Source organism: Carassius gibelio, chromosome B13 (genome assembly GCF_023724105.1).
Source record: "Carassius gibelio isolate Cgi1373 ecotype wild population from Czech Republic chromosome B13, carGib1.2-hapl.c, whole genome shotgun sequence".
Taxonomy (NCBI): domain Eukaryota; kingdom Metazoa; phylum Chordata; class Actinopteri; order Cypriniformes; family Cyprinidae; genus Carassius; species Carassius gibelio.
In genome coordinates, this window is record NC_068408.1 from 22872781 (window position 1) to 22894664 (window position 21884).

Here is a 21884-nt window from a genome sequence, read left to right on the forward strand (position 1 = left end):
ACTTAACAAGATAACAAGACACACCTGGGGAGACTTACCAGGGGGATCTCCTAAAAGTGTAATTTGGAGAATTTGGACAACTTTGATGAACTTTGTTTGATCCACTTCAAATGTTGACTACTATATACACCCCTCACAAATAAATCTAGCAGTTTTATTTGTTTTTGCAACCCACCGCTGACAATATGCTGTTCACACAAGCAATGGCATTCTGTCTTTTTTCTGGTAAGATACCATTTACACACAAAATACCGGTATGTGATATAAATTATGAGAAATTGAATTTAAACACTGTGCCATTTTTTTACCCACCTTTATTAATGAATATATATATATATATATATATATATATATATATATATATATATATATATATATATATATATTTGTTTTACTTTTGAGTGACAGATGCATGGGGATAATCACAGAACACAATGAAAAAAAAAAGGCTTGAGCAACTCTTGAGCGTGAGACACTGAAAATGCTGTGATAACGGTCAACCGCCTGTCTATCATTACAGTAATTTACTGGTTATTTAAGAACTTCTCAAATAATAATAAAAAATTAAATAGTAAAAAAAAAACAGTCAAGGCATCAGTAGTAGGATGATGGTGAGATGGTCTCCATTTTCCTAAATATACTTTCTTGACTTCATGCTATGATTCAAAATTTGTGAGTCTATCACGTAAATGACCACACTCCAGCATATTCTAGTGTTCATCTTTCCTCCGAGTCTTGCCATTATCTCCACTTCCTCTCCAGACAGTGACCTTCCAGCTTTCTGTCTTTCTATTTTTCTCTCTCTCTCTCTCCCTCACTTCATTTTTCTGTTCCCATTTTTCTTGGCAGATGACATCTGCTGATGATCTAATGCAGCCTCTCATGTCCAAATTCAACAGAATAAAAGCAGAAGTGCTCACGCCGAACGTCTTTTCTCCTCATTCGTTTCAAGACAGACAGCCTGCCTGGCCTTTAAAACCTCACTTCAGTCATTTTCATTGCTCTCTAAATATTGCTGATGATGCGCGTTGGATGTGGGATCCAAAGATGAATTTTCCACTGAGTCAAGAGATCTAGTGCAAAGAAACACGTTTATGTGTGGTACACTGCCTTCGATGCAGTATTACCCAGCACAAATGAAGCATCTCAGTTTATATGTTCATTTATAAACTGTGCTAAAGAGAAAACTGGATGCATTGCTAAATGTGTGTGTGTACCCGTAGACTTGTTCTCACTCACCTTCCACAACAAAAGAGATCATTGTTATCCTGTAGTCCCTTACCCCACCCCCTCCGGCTGGTCCCAGTGCAGTTCAATTGGGAGCACTCCGCTGGGACCACACTTGTTTACTTTTCTGGGATCAGTTAAAATCATGCATGTAATAAGGAGAAAATGGCTTTTAAGCCTGCCTGTAGGAAACGGTGCCCGATGAACCATTATCCCTTATTAAAGACAGAGCCCACAGTTGGAGGAGAGACAGGAGGACACAGCTGCCCACAGATGGAGGGTCTTACTGCCCTGCTGATCTCTGTTCAGTCTGACGGATTACAAAAAGAAAAAAAAAACATGCCAGGAGAGCAAGTTACTACTGAGGTCCAGGGACGTGTATCATTCAGAACTGAAAAGGGTGCTGTATGTGACTGTTTGACTGTATTAAAACATAAAAAAACCATGTTTGCTGATATTTATTCAACTTTGAAATGTGCTTTCCGTGTAAGAATATGCTTTTGTCCATGTGATTCCGCCTACTGCAATTTAGCCAATAATATTTTACCACCCTGGGTTGCCAGTTGCTGGACAACACAGGGTATTGCAGCCACAGAAGCCAAAGAATTAACTGGGTCAGAAAGAAATGACAGATTCTACCCGACAGATTCTCTGCCTCAGCATCCAGTTAAAAATCTTTAGACCTCAGGCATATTAAAAAGCTATATAAACTCATCAGCTTAAGTTTAAAGGGGACATTAGATGCTAAATTCACTTTTACATAGTGTCTAAACATCAATGTGTGTTGGCAGTGTGTAGTTTTGCAGTGTAAGTTTTTTTTTTTTTCTTTTAATGAATCTTTGCAAATCTTAATAATGTGCTAGTTTACAAATGGGGCTAAAGTTTACAGTCTCTCAAAGGACTGCTGGTTACCCCACTGAAGAGAGGGGCGGGGTGAGCAGAGCTCATTAGCATTTACAGGGACATGCACCGAAACCGATCATACTGGTTTTAACAATGTAAAAAGGGTGTTGTTTTACACTATCATTAAAATGTAAACAAAGTATATTATGAACTTTTCATGAAGACCCTAAAGCATCATACCAACTTGTGGAAAATTGGCATCTGATGTCCCCTTTAAGGCTCATCACCTTTTATTGTCAGTTGTGCTTTCTTCCTGTTTCAGGTCCTCAATCTGGCAACCCACGAGAGTGATGAATCTAAGGCGGGGTGGAAGAAACAACTCTCTCCAGAATTTAGAATTTGGACTGTTTCAAATGCATGCTGTCTATACTGCATTATAGCGCCTTCAACTAAATACCAATTACTGAATAGCCAAAAATGAAAATTCCACTTTTTCACTTATCTTAATGTTGTTTGAAACTGTATGACTTACTGTCTTTCTAGGAACACAAAGTGAGACATTTTAATACAATGACGATAAACTAATTCAAAATCCTTACATGTAAAATCACCATCAAAATATCATAAAAGACATCTATATGACTTGAGCTCTGTTTACCAAGTCTTCTGAAGCCATCTAATGGCTAAGAGAAGCACAAACTAAAATTGAAGTAGTCATGAACATACGTACTATCTCTAGGAGCCATATTTAAAAGAGAAGCAGCTTTTCTGATTTGTGAACACATTTCACATGAATCATTTTACAATGAATCAGTTGATGTGGTCCACAAAATCAGTCTAATTGAATCCCAGTCCTTATAGAAAGGAGATTTCTGACTGACATGCACTGAGATAAAGATCGGCTCTACAGCAGGACACTGTATCAGCTGAGTGCTTGATTGACAGCCTAATAAAGCCTCTTTTGATAAGACATTATACTCGGAATGCTTGTAATACTTCTTTCAAGGTAATATCTTCTGAGCCCAGTTTGACAGATTTTTCAATTAAGATGTATTTCAAGAATAGAAACAAAAAGCTTTCTAGGGTGGACGCCTGCTGATTTTCCTGTATTTAAACTATTATGAAAATGTGATTGGATTAGACTTAAATGACTGTTCTGTGTCTTTCCAAAAGGAGTACAAACTTATGAATCTCTGAATTTTCTTTTAACAGACAACTTGATTTGCTCAAATTTTAAAGACAAACATCACATTTATTTGAATTATTAGTCTATAGATTTTAGTTACAATGCATATCTTTAAAAATTATTTTCTTAAAATGTGATTTTTTTTCTCCCGCACTAAGCCAGAAATCTCCACATCAGTACCACTTATAATTCAGTTTTATTCCAATCCAACCTTTGAATCAAAAATGTCAACAACAACAAAAAAAAAGATTTTGAACCTGGCTTTGTCCAGCGATGAGTTTCTGCTCAAATGCATGCACATTAGTGCACATTTAATTAGATAGTGACTAATCTGCATATTTAAACCAAATTCAAGTAAACATAAAAAAAATAAAATAGTATGTCTACTTTGTAACACATGCAAAATTTTCTGAATACATGGAACACCTGGATTAACCTACTACAATCTAAAATATGCTAGTGCATATGTAAATGTGCATTTCTGAAACACAGACTAAATCTACTGTGCAACAAAGCGGACCTGAGCTACTGCCTGCACAACTGAAAAACAGTTTACTACTTTCACTTAGTTATTCCCGACCCCTGCCTTGTGCATGTGTGACAGGTCTGAGATAAGACCGCTCAGCCCTGCTGCTCATTAGAGCTTAATAAAGAGCAGAGGTCAGCCCGGGGGAGTGAACGCATCATCAGAAAGCGCCCCGTGCTCCTGCTGTCACAATGAAGCCTTTTTTCCCTTTATTAAACAATGTGCTGAATCCTCGCACACACCGTTTTGAATGGGTCGAGTTGGCTGAGCAGGTCTGTAGGGCTCCACAATCCAAATATGTGTGTGTGTGTGTGTGTGTGTGTGAAATGTTAGGATCAGCCAGGGGAGACAATTCGGAAGGATGATTTGGTGGGAATGATTTATCAAAAATATGCAGAGCAGAACTTGGCCTCATACACCATACAGTACATCTTTATTGGATTAAAACAGGAGAAAAAAAAAAACATATCCTGAGAACAATTTTATGAATATATCATACTCTGTTATTCCACGCAGTTCAACGCCCTCCTTGTTGTAGAGACTCCATTTTTAGCTTTGTGATTCATTGGGGTCAAAGGTGCAAAGCCAAAGATCAAGAGCGGCCATGTTGTTTCCTGCCCAAGTAAAACCAGGCCAAAGCACGCACAACAGGTTTAGGTCTCTTCTCAGATAAAGTCTGTCAGATTTATTGCTGCTCATTTTCACCTTCGCTCGAGGCCAAACATTCAGCTGTAGAGTGCTCGCTCTCATTTGGTTTCTCTTGAGGGAAGTGTTCAGTGCCTGCTCTCATCATTTCAGTCCACAATCTATTGCTTGTCTCATCTCTGCTCCTCTGCATCTCCTTCAAGTCTCGTTTGGCTGCACACGGAATCTTGGAACGGAGACAAAGAATATAATCTGAGGCCCAATGGTGGCTCCCCTTCCAAGGCCCCTTCTGGCAATTGAGAGGATATATTCTCAAAGCAGGAGTGTAACTCAGAATGTAACAAATCTCTTGGAAGGCACTCAAGTGCAACAGTCAGGTCTCCTTTCAGCTCAAGATAAGGAGTCTGGAGGCTAAAACAGACTGCTTTCCATGTTTTTTTTTCTCTCTAATATTTTAGGACTGATGTCTTCTTCTGTTATTCTCCATTTTCGTTCAAGCCTTTTCCCAGCCAGTCTTAGAGAACATGTTGGACATTCTACCATATACTGCATTGCTAGCATCCATATCATATGGATAACAAAATACCAATATAAGAGACCAGATCTAATGCTAGATTTTTGATAGACTGAACTTTCTCAGCCGCTTTGACATGACTTTTAAACAAAAACTTTCAAGGTGATTTTTGGAGGATGTGATTTTGCAAAGTAAGACATGTTCTTGGATCAACATTAATGCCCAAAAATATAGATTTAACCCACACTTACTCATGTTGCTTCAAACCCGTAAGACCTTTGTTCATCTTTGGAACACAAATGAAAACATTTTTGTTTAAATCCGAGAGCTTTCTGACCCTGCATAGACAGCAAGGGAACTACCATGGTCAAGGCCCAGAAACATAGTAAGGACATCATTAAAATAGTCCATGTGACATCAGTGGTTCAACTGTAATTTTATAAAGCTACAATAATACTTTGTGCACAAAGAAAATAAAAATAATGACTATATTTGACTATTTATTTTCTGCCGGGACAGTCGTCCGCCACGATACCTTTGCTTTCTATGGAGGGTCAGAAAGCTCTCAGATTTCATCAAAAATACCTTAATTTGGGTTTCAAAGATGAATGGAGGTCTTACAGGTTTGGAAAGACATGAGGGTGAGTAATTACAGAATTTTCATTTTTAGGGTGAACTATCCGTTTAAATATTGTGATAATATTTTGTACTGCCTTTTAAAATTTTTGCTAAAAAAAAAAAATAATAATAATAAAAATATATATATACACACACACAATACAGCAATTATAATTCAATTATAATTCAATTAATTATAATTAATACTGAGAATAATGAAAGTCACAAACTCAAACTCACACACATACAAAAATAATAATAATAATAATAAGTAATAATAGTAATTCTTAAAAGATCCTAAAATAGGCTTAATTTTCTTTAAGGAAAATAAATTACCTGTAGGTTTCTCAAGCGTTTCTGTCTCCTGCTCTTCATTCATGCTTTCTGCACTCCTTCCAGACAGCCAACAATCCACTGAGTGATCCTACAAAGACGCGTTTGTGAGTGTCATGGATGGTATTAAAATCTGTTCTATATGTTGTTGCAGCTGTATGGGAACAGCAGGAGGCTACAGTGAGTCACTCTGTCTCTGATCAGGAAGGCACGAGGAATGTGCTCTGACCTTGTGTAGAAACATTTAATCCATCTTACAAGGAGCGCTTTCATCATATAAACTGATTCTCTTGTATCTGTGCATCCTTAATTCTTGGAATGTGAATTTATAGGAGAGAGTTTTCACAAGTTTCACTAGATTTATGTGACCATATCCTAGTATCTATGAGGTGTGTTGAGAATGTTTGCTGTGGCAGGCCCCCAATAGCTGGGTCGAGAGTGATAGACAGTAAAGTGCTGGGCCCATTAACAGCTTTATTCCACCCCTGACATAAAACTGCCTGACGGGGCCCGGCTTCACACAGCACTTTTTGCCGCCTATTTGAGCAGTTCATTGTCAGAAACAAGGTGAGAGGTGTTCTCCAATGACATTTCTTCACCCTTTCCTTGAATCAACTTATTCTTGGCTCATCTTTGTTCACTGGAATGTTCACACATTCTCAGAAATGTGTATTACAACTTATGGCATTTCAGAATTTTGCTTTTTTCAATGTTCTACAAATGTTTAAAATTGTTTTAAAAGGCAACTGTAAAAATCAAGGTTCCAAAAGGTCTCTTTTTTGCAGTTATGTCATAGAAAAAATATTCTGGGTTCCAAAAAGAGCCTTTCAGTGAGCAATTTTTAAAATAACCAATTTTAAAAGAACATTTTAATTATCCTTTTGTGAAATGGAAAGGTTCCATGGATGTTAAAGGTATATTATATATATATTTATTTAAAAGAGTCTAGGTGTTAGGGTTAGGTGTCAAATGTTACCCAAACCATGAATATATTACAGTTGTGCTAAATTAGTTGTGTTGCGACTTGATTCCATTGTGTTGTGAAGATTTTGTTGTGTTGCGGCTTGTTTTCTTTGTGTTGTGCCGATTTTATTGCGTTGCGGCTTGTTTCCATAGATTTAAATGTGCAGTCGAGATTTTGTTGTGTTGTGGCTTGTTTTGTTGTGTTGTGTAGATTTTGTTATATTGTTAGATTTTGGGCCACTGGAACATGTCCATCGTTCAGCAAAAAAAAAAAAAAAAGAAAAAGAAAAAACCATTAAAGGGTCAGTTGTTTTGAAATTTTCTGCCAATGAGATGTTTTCTACAGAAGTCACATTCTTAGTCACAATTGGTAATGTCCACCCCCCCACACGACCTCTTAACCTTCTAGGGTTAACTTAATGTCACTCACGCTGACATCAACTCGACGACCCGCTGGATATTTACAAGCAGGGGTCACGACAGGAATGAGCAGGTAGACCTTGAAACAGACTGACAGGCCAGAGTGACGATTCAATTTGTACCCGAGCGGCAGCCATGTTTGGACACTGCAAAGATATTCACAGGCACAGATACACACCCTGAGAAACCCTTCTCACATGTACGCTCTGAGTCACGCTAAAGAAAAATCTGCCTCTTTGCTGGACTGGCTGTTCGTTTGTTTTCACTGGACACAAATTTTCCCCAAATTGATGCAATTCTATTGATTAAATAATGGTCCGTTTCCTCCCATCAGACTGTCACTCTAAACGCTCCAGTCTTTCACATGTGTCAGCCAGTCTGGGGGAAGGACTGAGGGCTGGATGTCCATCTAGAACACAGATGCCTTTTTAACTCCTTATATATTTCTCTTTCAGTGTAATATCTATCAAAGAATCTATTGTACACCTTCAACGAAAGTTGCTTTTCTTTTGAAGGTCATAAAAATGAACCTTTAAAGAGTCTGGAAGGTTAAAATGTTAAAATGCACATACATTTCAATGTCACAGTCGCCATCTAGTGGACATGAAAAATGTGAAACTAAAAAAAAAAAAAAAAAAAAAAAAAAAAAAAAAAAAAAAACAGAAGAGAAGAACAAATTTATATATATAATATATATATATTATTTTTTATTTTTTTAAGATCTTTTAGTTTTATAAGCAAATATAAAGTTATTAAAGCTATATATAGTCCATTATTACCATAATCCATTGTTTGCATAGTTTTGATTAATTTGAAATGCTATGTGAAACATTATAAACTATTGTGTACCAAAACATGTGGTTGGAGTGTATTTAATATGTAACGTAAATATACACAGGACAGCAAACACAGTAGCAGATTTCAGTATGAGAGAAAAACAAGCAATATACAGCGATAGGCTGTGGGTTTATAGCAGAGGAAGACGAGGTGAGCGAGGAAAGGGGCTGCAAGAATAGCTTCAATGCCTGTTACAACAACCCAAACTACCAGCCTGTAAAAATAAATCACACATCTGCTTCCAATGAACCCCTGACATATTAATGCCCTTGTGCTTGTTATGAAATTCTTGTAATGCCCCCACTACCCCCACCCCACCGCTCCACGTCCAGGGCACAATGTGCATGTGTCACCAATCCTTCTCTTCAGCTTCCTCTGTCTGTTCATCATTACCTCCCACTTTTTCACTCTCTGTCATAAAGTTACAGACACAGACCATCTATATCTCTACTGTACTATCTATCTATCTATCTATCTATCTATTTATCTATCATGTGTAAGAATAATAGGCAGTGTGGGCTGGCAGAGAAATATTTGAAAGCTCATGAAAGCAAGCGGTGTTGCCTTCATGCATAAAAAGGGCTTTCAGTGCAATAAGATTATGAGTAAACAGATTATGCAGTCTGTTCTTAGCTCTCAGCATTATCTTCTGGATAGCAATCCAGAGCAACATGTGGCCCTTGTTAAAAGAAAAATATCTAAATGAAACACAATAGCAGGAAAAATGAAGCTGCAGCCCTTTGAAGTGAGCGTGAATCTGAACTCCGCAGCTAATTGTCCACAGACAAACTGACAGGCCCTGTTTATTTATCTGAGAAAGAACGGTGTCCTGCGAGGAAGAGTGGAGTCATGTGCTCCTCTCTCAGGAAGAGACACAGCTCAAAACTACTAAAATGCCCAAACTTGTATTTCTTCATATCTTAAGTTTTCATATTTTATAACAGAGTTTTTAATCCATTTACAGAAATTGACAGTCTGAACTGATTCACATTCTGCAAGTAATTTACCAACACTACAAGCATTTTTGCTACTGAAATCAGCGATGTTATTAAAGCATTAAAGCATCATTTACAATTTTCAAGAAACTAAGGACTTAATTTCACTTTTTTTGGAAAATTGATGGCCAAATACAGGTCCTTCTCAAAAAGTTAGCATATTGCGATAAAAGTTATTTATTTTCCATAATGTAATGATAAAAATTTAACTTTCATATATTTTAGATTCATTGAACACCAACTGAAATATTTCAGGTCTTTTATTGTTTTAATACTGATGATTTTGGCATACAGCTCATGAAAACCCAAAATTCCTATTTCAAAAAATTAGCATATTTCATCCGACCAATAAAAGAAAAGTGGTTTTTAATACAAAAAAAGTCAACCTTCAAATAATTATGTTCAGTTATGCACTCAATACTTGGTCAGGAATCCTTTTGCAGAAATGACTGCTTCAATGCGGTGTGGCATGGAGGCAATCAGCCTGTGGCACTGCTGAGGTGTTATGGAGGCCCAGGATGCTTCGATAGCGGCCTTAAGCTCATCCAGAGTGTTGGGTCTTGCGTCTCTCAACTTTATCTTCACAATATCCCACAGATTCTCTATGGGGTTCAGGTCAGGAGGGTTGGCAGGCCAATTGAGCACAGTAATACCATGGTCAGTAAACCATTTACCAGTGGTTTTGGCACTGTGAGCAGGTGCCAGGTCGTGCTGAAAAACGAAATCCTTATCTCCATAAAGCTTTTCAGCAGATGGAAGCATGAAGTGCTCCAAAATCTCCTGATAGCTAGACGCATTGACCCTGCCTTTGATAAAACACAGTGGACCAACACCAGCAGCTGACATGGCACCCCAGACCATCACTGACTGTGGGTAGTTGACACTGGACTTCAGGCATTTTGGCATTTCCTTCTCCCCAGTCTTCCTCCAGACTCTGGCACCATGATTTCTGAATGACATGCAAAATTTGCTTTCATCCGAAAAAAGTACTTTGGACCACTGAGCAACACTCCAGTGCTGCTTCTCTGTAGCCCATTTCCTGCACACGCCTGTGCACGGTGGCTCTGGATGTTTCTACTTCAGACTCAGTCCACTGCTTCCGCAGGTCCCCCAAGGTCTGGAATCGGTCCTTCTCCACAATCTTCCTCAGGGTCCCGTCACCTCTTCTCGTTGTGAAGCACTTTTTCCTTCCCACAGACTTCCCTGTGAGGTGCCTTGATACAGCACTCTGGGAACAGCCTATTTGTTCAGAAATGTCTTTCTGTGTCTTATCCTCTCGCTTGAGGGTGTCAATGATGGCCTTCTGGACAGCAGTCAGGTCGGCAGTCTTACACATGATTGAGGTTTTGAGTAATGAACCAGGCTGGAAGATTTTAAAGCCTCAGGAATCTTTTGCAGGTGTTTAGAGTTAATTAGTTTATTCAGATGATTAGGTTAATAGCTTGTTTAGAGAACCTTTTCTAGATATGCTAATTTTTTGAGATTTTGGGTTTTCATGAGCTGTATGCCAAAATCATCAGTATTAAAACAATAAAAGACCTGAAATATTTCAGTTGGTGTGCAATGAATCTAAAATATATGAAAGTTTAATTTTTATCATTAGATTATGGAAAATAATGAACTTTTGTCACAATATGCTAATTTTTTGAGAAGGACCTGTAAAAGGGCTAATTACTATCATTACAATAGTCAATCAAAATGCTGTTTTGTTATAATCTCTGTGAAACAACAAATGGAGAAGTTTCTAGAACCTGGGCCACTGAAAAAGTTGTGAGAGAAACTTTAAGAGCTTTGAATATGAACCTCTCATATCATCAGTCATTACAACTATATACTGTAGTACTCTCTCTAGTATATATAAGAAATTACAGCAATGTACAGTTTAAAAGAAAAGGTTGTTTTACACATTTGAAAGGCACTTTTGGAAGGGGGTACTATTTGTATGCATATTTATCCCTTTAACAGTAATAAAAAGGAACTCCCATTGTTAAAACAACTCATGCGGTGATGAAAGCCTCTCTGCATTGTCATGGTAACATTTCAGGTGAGGATAATGAGGGAATTATGTTGTCTTTCATTGCTCCCTTTGCCAAGGGCGATCCAAATGGCTACACTGATACGCAAGTGCCCTGCTTCCTCCAAGGTGCCCACTTCATGGGTTCTGCCTTTCAGAGCGTGTAGGGCATAATAATGTTCACCTCCATTGGAATTTGCCCACTATACAAGAGGTCATCACAAAAAGGAAAACCGTTTATGCTGCTCATGGCATATATGTTGACTTCAGAATGCCTCAGATTAACATCAGACAACCAAAAGAGTCTCCCCGGCTCACCTACAAACAGGAATACACATGCACCCTTAAGCCTCAATATAACAAGCTACTCCAACATTTCAGTTGCTGAGGTAGAAACATTGCGTGCTATTCATCCAGTGCCTACGTGTCCCTCTAAATAGATCGGACAGTAAGTCACTCAAATACTAACGGTACTTCTAATCTTGTCACATGTGACCAATGCACGCTAATTACAGTGGTGATGCCCACCCTTTGGGTTCTCTTATAGACACAGCTGCAAGACAACTCTACCACTCAACAAATGAGCTCTTAGCCTAAAGTCAGGTCAACTGCTCTTACAAGAGACCCTACAAGTGACTTGGGGTCAATCCAGCAAAAGTCTTAATCGTCACTTACTGCCGCTGAGCCAGAATGTTTAGGTATTTGATTAGGCTTACGCAAAGTGGCGAAGAACTTAAAGTTCACTACTAATTAGAAGAGCTTGTGATTGCTTCAAATAGGGTTAGTTACAAGCATAGAACATTGATTTTCTCTTCACGGCAAATGAGCTCATTGCTCTTTGATAAAGTACGTCAGATTGACTTGGGGGCAAAATCGGTCTGGATGGGTTTTACAACTGGAAGCTTCAGTCTTCCCATGAATTGTTGAGAATTAAAAATGAGCAAACTACTGACATCAAAAATGTGGCTTGATCACAGTTCATCATGTAAAAACCACCTCTAAGGGAAGAAGAGATGCTTCTGTCCATAGCTTTAAATTTTATACGAGAGGCTTGACCAGGCATAAGGATTTTTCAATTACAATTCTGGGTGATAGAAATCTTAGGAGACCTATACAACTTTGTGTGGATTTAGGATAAACATTAGGATAAACGCATCAGTCAGGTGAGGGTCAGATAAATTCTTTGATACAATCTTCTAACCTTGCAATTGATTTGGTTTGTTTACATTTAGCAGAAGTACAGTATCGTGGCAATTAAATGTCCCCCCTTTAGTATTTCAGCAAAGTGTATTAAAAAATAATAATAATAATAGTGCATTTGATGATTAAATGTATGATCATTATAAGTTTTAAAAGTTCTTCTAAAATAAAGTGGCAGAAATTACCCATGTTTAAATGTGTTATTTGCGTAATGAGTATACTAATATAATAATCACAGACCCCCAACGCGTGATTGGAGTTACTTCCAGTCTGAAGACTACCCAGAGATACCCCAGAGCCAGGCAATACCAGCAAGTAAAAGAGGAAACTGATGCTAAAGTAACTAACCAATTACAGAGTAAGATAAGGGATTAGAGTCCTCAGCTCATCTGCAAATGGGATCAGCGCTGATTAGTGGGTTTTAGGATGACGTAGAGGAACTTGATTCTACAATCACACAGCTCCTTAGCCGGCCACCCCCTTTTGCAGGGAAGGAACCATCAGGAAAAGCCACGTAGCCCCCCAGCTGGTCAATTTGGGTGGATTTATGTGAAATCTCAAAGGAAAAGGGCAACAGCATGTACTTTCTTGAATTGTGGGTGGTCAGAATGGATAAGGAAAGGGGAATTCTTGCTACTGCACATTCCACGCTTGATGACGGATTACTAAACTAAACTTCTGGACTACAACGTTTCTGTTCAAGGTCTTCGAGAATTTCCACAAGGGAAAGACAAGTTGAATCATAGGACAATTTGAATCATACCTCTGAAACAAAGGTAATCATACTAAAGAAGAATAACTCTGAATATATTGTTCTGACTCATTGAATCACAGGGAACAAAAAATAAATAAAAAATGGCTTTGATGCCTATAAAATTTGACTTGGCCAAGCGGGTCAAGCTGGCCCAAGGACTGTGGCTCCTGTACTGGCTCTGTGTGATGGCTGGGATCCTCATCTTCAGCATGGGGATTTTCTTCAAGATCGAGCTACGCAAAAGAAGCGAGATGATGGATAACAACGAGAGCCATTTTGTGCCCAACCTACTCATCATGGTGGGACTCGTGGCCTGTGTTATCAACGCTTTTGGGGGCAAAGTGTGCCATGACTCCCTTGATACAATCAAATTCACCAAGTGGAAACCAATGTTGAAGACCTACATGAGTGGGTGTGTGGTTTTCTGCGTCGCCCTTTTTGTCACGGCTCTGCTGTGTTTCTTGATGCAGATCTCTCTGCATTTCGCCCTGGCTGAAGGCCTGAAGAATGGAATGAAGTACTACAAAGATACCGACACGCCAGGACGATGCTTCATGAAGAGAACCCTAGATATGACCCAGATCGAGTTCCGCTGCTGTGGCAACAACAACTACAGGGACTGGTTTGAGATCCAGTGGATTAGCAACCGCTACCTGGACTTCAGCAATGATGAGGTTAAAGAGTGAGTACTGACTTTAGTACTGAGTACTAGTGGAAAAGTGTATAAGATGTGGAAGAGATTCTTGATCATTTATATACATTTTCTCTTTCATCTGTTGGCTCGTGACATCTGAATTTCAGTCAATCATTATCATAGCAAAATGTGTAAAATAGTAACTGTTACCATAGATGTAGTCAAATTCAAAAGGCATCAGTCTCTGGACATTATTGGGAGGAAGTAATGAAGCCTGATATTCACTGGGTTTTGAGAAAGTATAAGCTTGATTGAGAAAGTAAGGCACCTAAATGGATAGAGATCAGTTGATGCATATTTTACTCTGATCAAGAGACACTTTATTATGCAATAATTTTATGACAACCAAGACAAAAAGAAAATATATAACAAATGTTCTAACAATGTTTTCAAAGTCTCACAGCAGACCCCCTGGAAACTGGAATCAAATTTCAGAGTTTGTTTTGAGAGATTCCTAAGTAGATTATTGGCTGGTGGGTTTTATAAAGAGGGAAAGGGTTAGAGGGGGCACATGGGTCCATAGATTAGATAACATGTCAGGATCCTGTTCCCAAGTCCTTTAAAGCTTACCTTCCACACCAATCATAGAATTGTGCAATCTATTGCCTCCCATAGAGTTGGTCTCAATTGTCACCTCCCATTTAATTTAAAAGAGGTCTTCTTATTATCTAAATGGAGTCCTGAAGCTAATATGGATATACAAATTTGTTGAGTTATGTTTCTAAGCCTGCAACTTTTGAAATCTTAATTGCTACCACAAAGAATATGTCCCAGTCAATATAAATCAAATATCTGCCTGACCGTTCAATCTTTCAATCTTCGCAATTTCTTAGCCGAGTCCAGAGCAACGTGGAAGGCAAATACTTGATGGAAAGTGTTCCCTTCAGCTGCTGCAACCCTGGCTCTCCTCGCCCTTGTATCCAACATCACCTGACCAACAACTCCGCTCACTACAGCTATGACCACCACACTGAGGATCTAAACATCTGGACCAGAGGCTGCCGTGAGGCCCTGGTGTCCTACTATGGGGGCATGATGAACAGTATTGGTGCTTTTGTGCTGTTGTTCATTATTATGCAGGTGGGTGTGGGAGAGGGAATTGAACCCAAAGTTGAACACAGCTACCTCATGACATTTGACTTTTTCACTAGATTACACTCTTGGTGGGTAACGAGTGTGCTGCTAGATTATAAAGTGAGCCGCTAGATTATAAGGTCAGTTGGTTCGTAAAGCGTAATATAAATAGGTCTGAACGAATCAGATTAATTATCTACTTAATTGATTTGATTAACACACTGCGTTGATGGCACGACATGATATAGGTGACAAAGCAAGTAAGAAGTTTACAAATAACATGCACTCGACATATTTACCTTTTCCTTTACAGAACTTGTCTACATTACTACTACCTCCAAATACACTGAAACCATTTAACAATGCATACATAGTTTAGTAGATGGGCACAGCAAACTGTTGTTGATTGCATAATGGGACACAACACCAAATGTGCAAAAAAAAAAAAAAGTAGTTCAAGAGAGTTAACCTTAGCTTGAACCGAAGGTGTAAATCCTAAGATCTTGTTTCCAAACTGGATATTTCCTGGAACTCATGTGGGTCAAAACATCAGAAGCACACAACAGTGATGCTGTATTGACATTCATCAACCTAAGGAAACCCTCATGTGGGCATAATATATTCCAAAGACGTAATCACTTCCAAACGGAAATAATATATGTTAAACATGTTTAGTTCAACTGTGAAACGAAGTTAAGTTAACCCTGAATGTTTTGCCACAGGCTGTCGTGACTGTTGGTTTGCAGTACCTGAGCACCTCACTGGAAACCCTGGCAGACCCAGAGAATCCTGAGAGCGAAAGTGAGGGATGGCTGCTGGAAAAGAGTGTGAAGGAGACACTTTCTGACATCATGACCAAGATCACGTCGCTGTTTAAAGGCAACCAGGTACAGGAGGCAGATGCAGAAGCGGCTCCAACATAAAGCTGAGAGAGCCATGCCCCCTCCATCATGTCCGTGGATACTCCCACCTTTGGAAGAAGGAATGCATGAAAGTACACCTACATTTGAAGGAGATTCCAATCGATGTGGATGTACACACTACAATGTAAATACAAATAAAATGTATGTTTATTTTTTAATATTTTAAGAAATATATCTGTAAATGTTCTGATATTATCATCTAACCATATCTGATATTCCGGCCAAATAAGCCTCACTTGTCCACGTCTGTCTGTAGCAGTATAGAGTTTGATCCTTATATTTCCAGTTTATTGGTTAAGCGGATGTTTAACCCGACAGCCTCACACATACAATAAGACATTTCAGCATAAAGCCAGCAGGCGCTATTATAAATCACTTTTCAGTAAGAAATCAGTTTTCTTGAAGGGGTCACACGGCAGCTTTTTAACCGGCAGCTGAGGAAAATGTGTGTTTTTGTAAACGTTCAGTCACCTCCGAGACCTTAAAGTGATGGAAACAGTGGCACACCTTGCTTTGTACACAACGCTGCCTTTAACAGGCCTTAGGTTGTCTGACGATTTTCAAAAGCACGTTGATGGTGATCTACTGGAGAGCAGAACTCTGTAACAATGGGGAAACTATTCTGTAACAATAGAATATTGTACTCAACATGTTCACCATTAATGTGTGTAGGTCTCGGGTTAAATATCTGCCTCACAAACAGGCTTTGTGCTTCAACTTCAGTGCTCTATAGGACATACAGTTGTGGGACAACTAGCTTGTAAAAGATTTTAGTCAGTTGTGTGTGATTTGTTAATCTAAGTCAGACAACCCAATCAGTTGTATTCTTTCTTTCTCTCTTTTTTTTCATATAATTTGTGTGAATTTTTAATTTTCACAGGCAACTCTTTCTGTATATTCGATCTTGACTTTGCATTAATGTCAGTTTTTGTGGATTGAGCAGATCATGTAGGAAACTCCGTTTGTGAGATAAAGATGTTTAATTAGATTCTGTGTTAGTTATTTTTCGCAATATATATATATATATATATATATATATATATATATATATATATATATATATATATATATATATATATATATATATATATATATATATATATATATATATACTATACTATATATACTGCCATTTACTTTGGTGTTTAAAATACTTAAAAGAGTATTTAAAAGATTTAAATATGAGGGGTGAATGTGGGGTAAGGTAATAAGTGGCTGTAGAGCTGGTCACAGGTGAATGATGTTTGGACAGCAGTGGCCCAGCGGGACACAGCTTTACCTGATTGGATGAAGAGAAGGAAATGGATTTCTCTAAATGAGGCTTTTGTCCTGCTCAGAACACCCATCCTCAGAATACCTTTGGACAAAAATACAACATTAACTCAAATGCTTTTTCAACATTCATATTTTAGTTAACCTGTATAAATATGTATAAGGGAACATTAATTATTTAGAAACATTCTGTTTGATGAAGTGCAGAATGGCACACTACAGTCAATGCTTTTCAATGACCTCGTTACATTTATATATTTTGAGAGCGTAGGGAGACTGACACGATTTACATAATTCGCAGTTCTTCATGACAAAGGGCAATTTCTGTACAGCAATATTTATATATTGTATTATTTAACATAACCAATTCCACTTTTAAAAAACTGTTAATAAGTGACAGAGGTCTTCTACAAATGCATATATCAGCATCTTTAAAGAGATATTCCACCCACAAATTGAAAAATTCATTTACTCACCCTCGTGTTGTTCCAAATCTGTATGAGTTTCTTTCTTATGTTGAACATAAAAGATATTTTGATGAATGCTGGTAATCAAACAGTTATTAAAATAGTATTTCTTTCCCTATGGAAGGAAGTGGGGAGCAACAACTGTTTGGTTCTTCAGAATTGTTCAAAATATCTTCTTTTGTGTTCAACATAAGAAAGAATCTTATATTGGTTTGGAACGACAGGAGGGTGAGAAAATGATGGCAGAATTTGTTATTTTTGGGGGGTAAAATATTCCACTAAATAAAATTCTTGTTAAAACATTACTTTCCGTTTGGAGAAAATGAATGTAGGTTGGGAACCCCGATGGTTACACATTGGTAAATTTCACAAAACCGGTTTAGAACGCGACATAATTAAAAACCCAGTCATTTTTTTTTTTATTTAATTTTATTTTAAAGACAATTTATTTATTACATTGAGACTTTGTTTTCATCATAATTCCACACAAATACTCAATTCAGTAAAATTAATCCATCCATTCTAGGAGAAATTGACTAAATTTGATATTAATACTTAGCACTACTTAACATTAAAGTGAAGTAAAATTAAATAGGGTGAAAACGTCTAACTTTGGGTACAGTTAGTGAGCACTAACAGGACATGCGTCACCTCACACCTGGTATTTTCTCCAGTCCTGAAGTCCATAAACAGTGTGTGACTGACCTGATAAGAGCCGTTAATCAGCTTTGCGGAGCAGCTTACCCTCCCAGGTGAAGCTCTGGGACAGGTGGGTCTCACACAGGAGCAGAAAAGCAGCACTACTGGAGCATACATGTAACCCTAGCCTCTTGTACTGGAAGTTGTTTTTGAACTTCCCAAGATTAGCAGCAAAGACCAGCCAAAAGATTAATGACACAAACCACTGTCAGTTTTCTGAACTTTGACGGGTGGCAAAGGAACCGGGTCAGTTTTAGGAAAATTTAGACTAGGGGTGGCAAACTCAATTCCTGGAGGGCTGGAGCCCTGCATAGTTTAGATTCAACCCTAATTAAAGACACATGATCCAACTAATCAAGTCTTTCAGGCTTACTTCAAAGCTACGTGGTATTTGTGTTGAAGCAGAGTTTGACAGCCCTGATTTAAAGCTTCATCTTCAGAATCTAAAGTTATAATCTGCAAAAATGAAATTCCCTTCATCAGCTGCAGCCAGCATTTCATTTTCTATCTTGCTAGTCAAAACACATAATGTGGCAAAAAGGACCAATAAAGAAACAGTAGATTTTGAAAGGCGAACATTCTTTATCTGTAAATTTCTTTAAACATGAGATTAAAGATGTAAACTTAAATGTTCTAATTGTATGAGAATAGGTAAGTTTACAACTAACGATAAAAACACATAGAAACAATATTAGAATGATTTCCCCTAGATGATTAACCGTGATCTACTACACTGATGGTCATGCAAAATCTGACAAGATGTTAACAAGTGAATGTAGTAGCTAAGTCCATTGTTTTTTTGCATAGTTTTTTTTTTTTTAATTTTTGCATAATTGGCAATATTTCAACTTTTGATGCAGGTCTGGCATAGAGCATGCATTATAATATTTGACTGAAATGTTTGTATTGCTCCGTTAGCCAATTTACAAAGATGTTACATTTCGTGAGGAAGGGGTACTGGATGTAAGATTATTACTGGTCTATTGGTTTTCTGTTCAGTTAAACTGTGTTACACATAACAGTTACTGTAAAATCAATTTCAGTTATGAAAGTGGCATATTTTGATATTGGGCCTAGTTTTGTAAATCAGATCTGGCAAACATGATTAAAAGAGCAATTGTTCCTGACGTGAACGGGCAAACATCCTTTGCTCACCCAAATAGATCATAGTGTGTTGGTGAAATATATGCAGAGATAATTGTTTATTCTGGTTAATTATGCCACCAAATAATAATTCAGTAGTTCACAATTTATAGTTTCAGTTCGAACACAATTACTTTTGAGGAACTGACTTAGTCAAAACCTGGTCTAAGACTCAGCGACTCCACGCCGTCAGTGAGCTGGAAAGATCTAATCCTCTTTATTGCAGCGTTCCTGGATGCACAAGAGATTTAGATAGAACTGGAGCACAGTTAAGAAGAATTGTAGTCAGCAAAATGGGTCACACATTAGCTTGCATGAGGCCACTAAATCTACCTGTTCTGGAACACAAAGAACTGACTTTACAGCATTAAAACACTGACAGGTAATCAGCTTATTAATAACTCACAACTCATTCATTGTGTTTCATTCACAACACAGCACAGAGTCTTTTTCTTTTTTTATTTCATTAATGTTTTACAATATAGTACAGTGTACCCATTTATACAAGCATTCACATATTAACAAGTCAGTTCGTGATGTGATACACTTGCTGCAGCCACTGGAAGTGTCTCAGGAAATATGCTCACCGCATCAGAAACAGGCTTTTCATCGGAATTGCATGAGACATGAAAACTTGTTTCTGAAAGAAGCAACGGTGTGTTTTAATCAGTTTCTGCGTCTGACAAATCAAACTTTTGATTTGGAATAAAGCCCCAAGCCAAGGCCACTATAAAGAAAAAAAAAAAAAGAAGTCTAAAAGCAGACCAAAGTCGAAACTGAAAATGTGCAGCAGTGTCAAGAAACAAATTGTCCAAAATCACAACACGCGTCAAAATCATGTTTAAGAGTGGAACTCAAGTTCAGTTTGTGGAAAGCATGATTCCATAGATCAAGTTCGTATACAACACACAGCCACGAGAAACACATAAATTACATGAGTCACAAAAGAACGAGAAACAAACGGTCATAAAAATGGACCACCTTAGAAATCCATCATATTAGAAACATACAAACTAAACCCGTACGTAAAAACTCACTCGCGCAAACACATACAAAACTCAAACAAACAGAAACCAGGCATTCAAGGACATATTCATGAGCTCCCGTATCGGCTTGCAATTGCATGAACATGAGAACATTAATTACGTGGCCTTAACAAATGTATTGCAGCATGCCAGATGACGGGGGCAGAGAGGATGCTGTGTATTCTACAGGTGCCACTATCACTGCATGGGCATTCAGGGACATCTGTGCTTACTTCAAGAGCAGCACCACCAGTCAATTCCCAAGTGATAAGAGAAACCTTCATATTTAAGCAAAATACTTTGAAAATAATTTAATATTACTTGGTGAAGAAATTAAATAGCATTCCTATTAAGAATATCTGTGTTTTGCGAGGGAACCCATATTGATGGGGTTCAATACCTTGGCTATATGTCTTTTTAAATATGTATTTATATCATATTTAAAAGAAAATGGAAAGAGAAATCCCCCCCCCCCCCAAAAAAAAATGCAAAGAAACTTCATGCATTCATCCACTGTCAGAAAGATGGAGAAAGGGGTGGAGGAAGAGCAAGAGGCCTTGGTGACATCGTGGCAACCCCTAGCTCTGCTGTGCGGGTCCCCTTATGTGTTAAGGGTGGGCGAAGGTGTGAGAAAGCATCACGTGACTTCACAGGTGCTGCCAGTCGATGCCCACCAGAGTCTGATTGGCCTCCTGAGCGTGGCCGATCTCCTCCGTGATGCTGTGCTGGCGCCACAGCTTCTGGATCTTCCTGTAGCGCTCTTGGCACAAGTGTAATGGGTTTCCCCGCCTGAAAAATGGAAGAACACAACAACCGATCTCACACGACTGTCAGAAATAACCACGTGCATGAAATATCAGCGATAGAGGCATACCTTAGCCCTTGGTCTGTTTCCCCATAGTCGTCCAGGTATGGGGGAGCATAAAAACAGCCCTTAGTTCTGCCAGCCAGGAACAGGACCTGGCTTTCCCGCACCCTGACAAGAAATACATTCAAATGAAATGCAAAAATCCACAAGGTTGAGATGCAGCGATTTGACCACAGTTGAAGAGCATGACAAAGTGATGGTCTTAAATAATCAATGCTAAAACCACTGTAACTGTAATGCATTTATGAAACCGCAGCAACAGCAATATGGCCAATAAAGCCTGCTTTGAAAAGAACTGGCGTAAGATTTACACTGAAACCATTTTTTACAAAAAGGTTCGATTTGTTAACAGTTAACAAACTTACAATGAAAAATACTTTTAAAGCATTTACTACCTGTAGTTAATGCTGATTACAACATGACTAATACATTATTAAAATCAAAGGCTTTATCTATGAATGTTACTTGAAGTATTTAGAAAATGCGTATAGTAATAAATACTTAAAAAATACGGTAAAAATGTATTGCTCATTGTTAAAGTTGGTTAATGTGTTAAATAAAATATCAATTGGAACCTTTTTGTAAAGAGTGACAGTGAATTTTTACAAAGTAGCAGCACTGCCTTGCCGAATTTCGACAGTATT

General features: G+C 38.1%; 2 protein-coding genes and 1 long non-coding RNA gene across 4 annotated transcripts in view; 1 reads left to right on the plus strand and 2 right to left on the minus strand.

Annotated features, from left to right (window-relative positions):
- Window positions 1–4171: 4171 nt before the first annotated feature.
- Window positions 4172–15741, minus strand: LOC127969840 (uncharacterized). The gene is made up of 3 exons (XR_008156363.1): window positions 15593–15741; window positions 5896–5983; window positions 4172–4653 (listed from the first exon to the last, which is right to left on the minus strand). It is a non-coding gene; the product is annotated as an uncharacterized LOC127969840 (long non-coding RNA).
- LOC127969839 (peripherin-2-like) lies at window positions 12778–16754 on the plus strand. The gene is made up of 3 exons (XM_052571965.1): window positions 12778–13757; window positions 14603–14849; window positions 15566–16754. The coding sequence occupies exons 1-3, from the start codon at window positions 13177–13179 to the stop codon at window positions 15764–15766; spliced, it is 1029 nt and encodes a 342-aa protein (XP_052427925.1). The 5' UTR covers window positions 12778–13176; the 3' UTR covers window positions 15767–16754.
- A 3040-nt stretch (window positions 16755–19794) lies between these two features.
- LOC127969881 (E3 ubiquitin-protein ligase UBR2) overlaps window positions 19795–21884 on the minus strand; it is a 33277-nt gene continuing 31187 nt past the window's right edge. For both annotated transcript variants that reach the window (XM_052572010.1, XM_052572009.1), the window contains exons 45-46: window positions 21247–21348; window positions 19795–21161 (exon numbers count right to left, since the gene is read on the minus strand). In XM_052572010.1, the coding sequence (XP_052427970.1) occupies window positions 21020–21161; window positions 21247–21348 (244 nt within the window). In that variant the 3' untranslated portion in view covers window positions 19795–21019. The remainder of the gene's footprint in view (window positions 21162–21246; window positions 21349–21884) is intronic.

Excerpts from the sequence above, each read along its gene's own strand:
- LOC127969839 (XM_052571965.1), top strand. The coding sequence starts at position 13,177 with ATGGCTTTGATGCCTATAAAATTTGACTTGGCCAAGCGGGTCAAGCTG. Across the intron at positions 13,758-14,602 it reads AGCAATGATGAGGTTAAAGA|CCGAGTCCAGAGCAACGTGG; the intron begins GTGAGTACTGAC and ends GCAATTTCTTAG. Across the intron at positions 14,850-15,565 it reads TGTTGTTCATTATTATGCAG|GCTGTCGTGACTGTTGGTTT; the intron begins GTGGGTGTGGGA and ends GTTTTGCCACAG.